Source organism: Calonectris borealis, chromosome 22, assembly GCF_964195595.1.
Source record: "Calonectris borealis chromosome 22, bCalBor7.hap1.2, whole genome shotgun sequence".
In the NCBI taxonomy this organism is placed as follows: Eukaryota; Metazoa; Chordata; class Aves; order Procellariiformes; family Procellariidae; genus Calonectris; species Calonectris borealis.
The window spans coordinates 9687764-9694432 of record NC_134333.1 but is presented as its reverse complement, the minus strand read 5'-3'; the positions used below and the strand labels follow the sequence as shown (position 1 = coordinate 9694432).

Here is a 6669-nt window from a genome sequence, read left to right as displayed (position 1 = left end):
GTGGGGCTGCCCGTGGGGCCAAACCCGCTGCTGGCCGGATCCCGCCCAGCTGCAGGGCCCAGCCTGTCCCGCTGCGTCGCGGTGCCGAGGTCTGGCAGGACACGGGCAGCGGAGCGGGCAGGACAGCGGGGTGCCGGGGCACAGACGGGAGCTGCAGGCAGGGCAGGGCTGTGTCCCCAGCATCCCCATCCCGCCGAGGCCCCACAGCCCTCACCCCGCGTGGGGCCCAGTGCTGGTGCAATGGGGTCGTGTGGGGTCCTGCCCCGCACCCCGGCCCCGGTGCCCGGCAGGAGCGCAGCCGAGCGGAAAGGGGCTGTCAGATGGAATCTGGGTGCCGGCGGTGACAGCGCGGCGGGAGGGGGCCGTGCCCGCCACGTGGCCGCTTATGTAAGGAGAGTGCAGGGGAGGACAGGGAGGCGGCCGGGGCACCGGGGACACCACCGAGGGGACACCGGGCCCCCGCCACGCACATGCGGGCAGGCGCGCAGCCGGACACGCACGCTGGGGTCTGCCCGAGGCACAGCCGGGCACTGCCCAGCCCCGTGGGCACAGCACGTGTGTGCGGGAGCAAGGGGACATGGGCACACGTGTGCCGGAGTGGGGGGCCGAGGCCCCCCTGGCCCCTCGGCCTCCCTGTGCTGCTGCTGCCCCTGCTGCTGGCCACGGCACAGGGCCTGGGTGTCCCGGGGTGTCCCAGGGCCAGAGGAGATGTCCCCAAGCCACGGTGCTCCTGCCGCGGCGCTGCCGGCCCCTCACCGCGTGGTGATGAACGGCTCCGGCGGGAGCTCCGACACCCGCGCGGCTGAATCCGTCTGCGCTATCGATTTTTCATCCACTGCGGCAGAGCGCGGAGCCAGGGCCGGCGCGGGCACCCCAGCGGGCTGGCACGGCCAGGGCAGAGCGTTCCCACACCGCGGGGCCATGTCCCCCACGCCGCCCCGCTGTCCCTGTCCCCACCCGCATAGCCGGGCCACCCTGGGGACAGTGCCGGGACCGGGGACCCTCCAGCCTCGCCATGGGATGCCCAGCACGGCCGGTCCGGCCCAGGCGTGGGGGTGCCCCCCGTGCTGCCTGTGCAGCCGCCACCTCACCCAGCACCACGGCAGGCCCGGGGGGGGCCGGGGCTGGAGCAGCTGGGGGGACGTGGGGAGCACAGGGGCACCGTGGTGCCCACCCGCGTCACCGCCGCGTCACTGCGGTCACACACGCTGCCAGCTGCTGCCAGCCGCTTCCTTCCAGCCACCGTCACCGTGTGCTGTGCCATGGGGCTGCGTCACGGCCACGGGGCTGGCACAGGGCAGGATGTGGCCGCTGTGGCCCGTGGGACAGGGGCAGCGGGGGGGCCCCGGGCAGCCCAAGTCCACCCCAGCTCTGCCTACGGCACAGGGGGTCAGGGTGCCGGTGCCCGCCCAGCCGCACAGCCTGGTGACGGGTGGCAGGGCCACGGTCCCCGCTCAGGGCCCCGCTCAGGCCCCCCGCAGCCCCCCGGCACGGCGAGGTGGCAGGGACGTGGAGCGGAGCGGGCGCAGCCTGGCCTGAACCCGCCGCCCCCCCGCCCTGTGCCGCCGCACACGTCCGACACACGGCAGCTCCGGCTATAAATAGCCCCGCGGCGGCGATCGGCTGAGCCGCGCTCGGGGCCCGGCTGGGGCCACCGGCCGCCTGCAGCCCTGGGCCTGCCCCGGCCCTGCCGCGCTGCCCCTGCCTCAGTTTCCCCACCGCTCCCCATGGTGAATGGCGGCTGGGAAAGGACCCGGCCGCCGGGGCCTGCCCTGTCCCCAAGGTGTCCCCTGGCACAGCAGGGACGGGCAGTGCCACAGCGTGCCAAAATGGGGGGTGGGAAGGGGAGGCTGCACCAGGACGCCCAGTTCAACGGTGGCATCCAGCAGCCTCGCCAGGCTCCACTTCGGCACTGGGTGCCCAGGGCAAGGACACAGCCCATGTCCCCACATCCTGCGCCCCGTGGGGACCCCACGAGCCAGGGGCCCAGGGGGCCAGGCCAGGCCAGGGCTGGCACACACTAGGGCCACACCATAGGGCCAAGGGAAACTGAGGCTCGCCAGGCACCCCACCCTGTCCCCACGCCCAGCACCCCATCCTTGGCCAGGAGCTGCCGCGGGGGCAGCTGGGGATCCTGGGGGACGGGGTGGGATGGCCGGACACAGGGTGCCACGGCCAGACGCAGGGCACCGATAGAGCCCCAGCTCCTCCCTCGCTTGCCCGGGGCCCCCCCACCCCCAGCTGGGGAAGCTGCAAAATTAGGTCAAAGCGTCTGTTATTTAACACGAGTGGAGGAGCCGGGGCCGGGAGCTGGGGGGGCTGCAGCCGGGAGGAGAAGGGCTGCGGGGGGCCAGGGCCAGGCCCCCACAGCCCTGGGGCAGGGAGGGAACGGGGGGGCAGAGGCAGGAGCCAGCGCTGAACCAGAACGACTTTATTAATACCAGGAGATAGAGGGACCCCGCTCTCCCCCCGCCTCCGGCCGGGCACAGCCTGGAGCCGAGCACGCCCTGCACCCCCCCTGCCGCTGCCAGCGCCGGGACCCAGAGCAGGGCTGGCCCCGGGACCGTCCGTTCTGCAGCCGGGGCCTTGGGGGGCCCCGACGGCTCCGACCGAGCCGGGAGCAAACGCGTCCGTGGCTCATGGCAGGGAGCAGCGCCGGGCCCCGGGATCGCACGTGCTGGCGTGGGAGCGGGACCAGGAGCACCACGGCCACGGCTGCAAAGGGGCTGGGGCGGGTGCCAGCCTCTCGCCTCAGCTCCAGCCACACAAAAATAATAATAATAATATTAATAATATTAATAAAACCGCCCCAGCCCGAGGGCCCCAGGGCAGGACTCAACAAACAACGGCTGAGGCCTCCGGGAGCCGTTTCCCAGCTCTCGCCACGGCCCGGCCAAACCCTGCACGCACCAAAATCCCACCCGGGGCAGCGCCCGCCCAGCCCGCGCCGAGGCGCCACGGGGAGGGGGCTGCCGGGGGGGCTAGCGCAGGCCCTGGGCCAGGATGCTGCCCACCAGCGCCGCGTCCTGCAGCGCGTGCTCCACCGCTGCCGCCTCCATCTTCAGGGAGACCTGGGGGAGAGACGAGAGCCGCTCAGCACCGCGCTGCCGGACCCTGCCCCGCCACCGGACCCCTGCCCCGCCGCCCCCCGCGGTACCTTGGCCAGCCGGGCCTCCTTGGCCCTCTTCAGCTCGAGGATGCCGTGGGATTCCAGGAGGGTGACGAGGGACAGACACTCGGCCTGGCTGACGGCAGGGAGCTGCTGCCGCCGGCAGACCTGGCTGTAGGCGTCGTGCAGCTGGGGAAGGCAGGGCGGGTGTTACGCCGCGGCACCGCACCCAAGGGAGACCCTGCCCACTCCCCAAACCCAGCCCTGAGAGGGTCCCACTGCCACTCACCTTCCCCAGCGTCACCTCCCGGGCGCGCAGGCGCTGGGCGAGCAGCAGCAGGGAGCAGAGCAGCAACTTCTGCTGCAGCGGGAAGGTGTCCCGGGCCCCCCGGCCGCCCGCCGCCAGCCGCTCCCCAAACACCTCCGAGATCACGCGGGAGACGTGCAGGAGCCCCACGCGCTTGGGGACGGGGGACGCCAGGGAGTCGCCTGTGGGACAGACAGGGCTGTAGGGGACCTCAGGGGGATGAGAAATGGGTGGGGGGGGTGGCAGCGCAGAGCAGGTGCCCCAGAAAGGGACCCTGGACCCCCCACATTGAGGCCAGCCAGGAGGTGCCCCCCGCAGGGCTTTGGCTCCGGCGCGGCGGCTGGCAGCAGCTACTCACCGCCGGGCAGCGGCTTGAGCAGGCTCTGGCTCCGCACCTCCAGCTCCACCACCTCCACGGCACGCCTGGGGAGACACGGCCCTGAGCGCCGGGCAGAGCGGCGCCCCCGGCACGGGCACCCCCGGCACGGGCACCCCTGGTGCAGGGGAGCCGCGTGGGGCTCGCAGGGGCCACGCTGGCCCTGGCACCGCTGGTTTTTGGGGCAGGCGCTGACCTGCAGACATCCAAGGCCTTGCGAGCATCACCGGAGACCGCGGAGACCTTGCGGGCGCAGAACTGGAGCGCGGCAGCGTCCAGGACGGGGTCACCAGCCACCTGCCGAGGCACCGTGCGCCATCAGTGCTGCTGCCTGCGTGGGCAGAGAGCCCCTCCGTGTGTCCCCCCTGGCGCGTCCCCTCGCATCCCACCTGCCCCAGCCGCTCCTGCAGGATGGCGGCGAGCTGCTCCCTGCTGTAGGGCGGGAAGTGCAGCAGCCGGGGGCCGCCGGCCGGCCGGGCACCCAGCCTGGCCAGGCCGCGGTCCGTCAGGTCCAGCGCGTTGGCCAACCCTGCGGGCACAGCGGGGTGAGGAGGGGAGGGGGGGTGAGGGCTGTGCCCCGAGGAGGGAGCGGGTGGGCAGGAGCGGGGTGCACAGGCAAACCCCCATCAGCCCCCCAGCACAGGGAGGGTCCCCAGGGTGGGCAGTGCCACGCTGCCGCACACTCACCCACGAGGACGAGCCTGGAGCCGGGCAGCTGGGGCCACTCGAAGAGGGTGTAGAGCACGTCCTGCTCCTTGCTCTCCAGCTGGTCCAGCTCGTCCAGCACCAGCAGGCTGCGGGGGGAGGAGCCCGGGTCAGCCCCAGCGCTGCCCACCGCCCCCGCGGCCCCTTCACAGCACCCCGGGCAGGGAGAGCCGCCGGCAGGGCCGCCTCTCCGGGCTGGCCACACGGGGTGTCGAGGGGGGACCCCACGCCACCCCCCGGGCGGGGAACTCACACCATGGGCCCCTGGGCCGTCAGCTGCTTCTCCAGCCTCCGCATGCCCTCCCGGCCGGCAGCCGCGGGGAGGCCCAGCTGCTGCGCCACGGCGGGGAAGACGCCCTGCGGGCTGCTCAGCGACATGCAGTTCAGGACGACGGTTTTGCTCCCGGCGAGCTCGTCCTGCCAGGGACGGGAGCGTTACACCGCCCGCAACCTGCTGCGCCCTCCCCTGAGCCGGCGGTGCAGTGGGGCTGTGCTCCCCCCCGTTTCCCTGCCAATCTGCTCCGCCAGCACCCCCAAAACAGGCCCCCCCGGCCGTGGCACACCTTGCAGTCGAGAAGGACGCGGCTCAGACAGGCCGTTTTCCCCGTCCCGGGGGGTCCGGAGACGTAGAGGCTGCCGGGCCGGCGCCCGCAGACGTGCTCCCGCAGGAACTGCCGGATGACGCCCGTCTCCCTCTCCCTGGCGTGGAGGCGGTCGGGCACGGCCGCGTGCAGCACCCGCTTCGCCTGCTGGTAGCAGGTGCCTGCGCCGGGGAGGGAGAGGGCTCAGGGGGGGCCGCAGCGCCAACAGGGCCCCGTCCCCCTCCCCGACCGCGCTCACCTTCCTGCCTGAAGAGCCGGGTGCGGGCAGGCTGCCCGCCGAGCCCCGAGCTCCGGGGGGTCTCCTGCCCCCTGCGCCGCGGGGACAGCCCCGGGCTGCTGGGCTTCTCAGGGGAGGCCGGGGGGTCTCCGAAGAGCAAGCGGCGCCCCTGGTTCTCCTTGCTGCGCTTGGCCGGGGAGCAGGGCAGGGTGCGGGGGACGTTGCAGAGGTTGTCGTCACCTGGGGAGCAGACGGGTCAGCGGAGCGGCCGAGCGCGCGGGCCCGACCCTGGCGCTCTCGCCGTGCGCTCGTGCGCGAGCAAGAGGCCGTTCGTAACACGGCGTCGCTCTCACTGGGGGGAGGCTTCGTGCGTCGGCCCCCGCCCGGCCCCACCAGAGCAGCTTTTCCTCCCGAAACCGGGGGAAAGCCACAAACGCGGCCGTGCGAAGGATGGGAGGGAGCTGGGTCCGTCCACCTGCCCCAGCCCCACAGTAGCTTTTGGGAAAGGGATGACCCCCCACCTTTCCCGGGGGGGCTCACCCAGGCGCTTGCGGGGGCTCAAGGGCAGCGCTTTGGTCCGGGCTGAGCGTGTGCCCGGGGCCGCCCGGCCGGGCTCCGCGGGGCCCGAGGCCCTGGGGCGGGGCGAGAGCCGCAGAGTGGCGGGGTCGGGGCCGGCGGGGTCGGGGCCGCTCTTGGCCGGGGGGGCGGCGAGGTGACGGGCGCTCCTCCTGCGGGGGAAGCCGATGGTGGGCTGGCGCTGCGGGCTGCTGCTGGCCATGGCGGGGGGGTCTGCGGATGGAGGGGGGGGGACACCGGTCAGGCGGGGAGACCCTCAGGCCCGCGGTTCCCGGCCGCCCCCCCCATCTCGCCCCTGCTTTGCCCCCCCCAGCCCACATCTCTGCCCCCCCGCCCTGTCCCACCTCTCCGCTCCCGGTGCTCCCCCACCGGTACAGCCCTGCCCCCCCGAGCCCCCTGCCCCCCCCACGTCCCCCCATCCCAGCCCTCCGTGCCCTCCTCCCGCCCCGGGCCCCCCCCGCCGCTACCGACCTTCTCCCGCCAACTCAGCCCCAGCTCCGCACTTCCCGCCACTAGACCGAGCCGGCCCCGCCCCCTCCGTCCCATTGGCTGCGCCGCCCGTCTCCGCCGCCAATCGCAAGGTCCCGCGCCAAGCGCCCTGGCCGGAGGCGGGGGCCGCCGCCGAGCGGCCAATAGGCGCCGGCGCTCGAGGCCTGCCGGGAGGTGCAGCGCGCGGGGCATGCTGGGAGTTGTAGTCTGCCGAGGAGTGGATGAGCCCTCGCTGTGCTCCCAGTAACCCCAATCCCGCCTCCCCAGTGCTCCCAGTACCCCCAATCC

The 6669-nt window shown here is 73.9% G+C and overlaps 1 protein-coding gene across 1 annotated transcript; it reads right to left on the bottom strand.

Annotated features, from left to right (window-relative positions):
- Positions 1-2432: 2432 nt before the first annotated feature.
- Positions 2433-6465, bottom strand: CDC6 (cell division cycle 6). Its single transcript, XM_075171613.1, has 12 exons — positions 6364-6465; positions 5857-6105; positions 5338-5556; positions 5061-5260; positions 4751-4914; positions 4480-4586; positions 4182-4321; positions 3989-4089; positions 3775-3839; positions 3399-3598; positions 3158-3298; positions 2433-3071 (listed from the first exon to the last, which is right to left on the bottom strand). Exons 2-12 carry the CDS (start codon positions 6092-6094, stop codon positions 2982-2984), a joined length of 1665 nt encoding a protein of 554 aa, XP_075027714.1. The 5' UTR covers positions 6095-6105; positions 6364-6465; the 3' UTR covers positions 2433-2981.
- Positions 6466-6669: the final 204 nt, after the last annotated feature.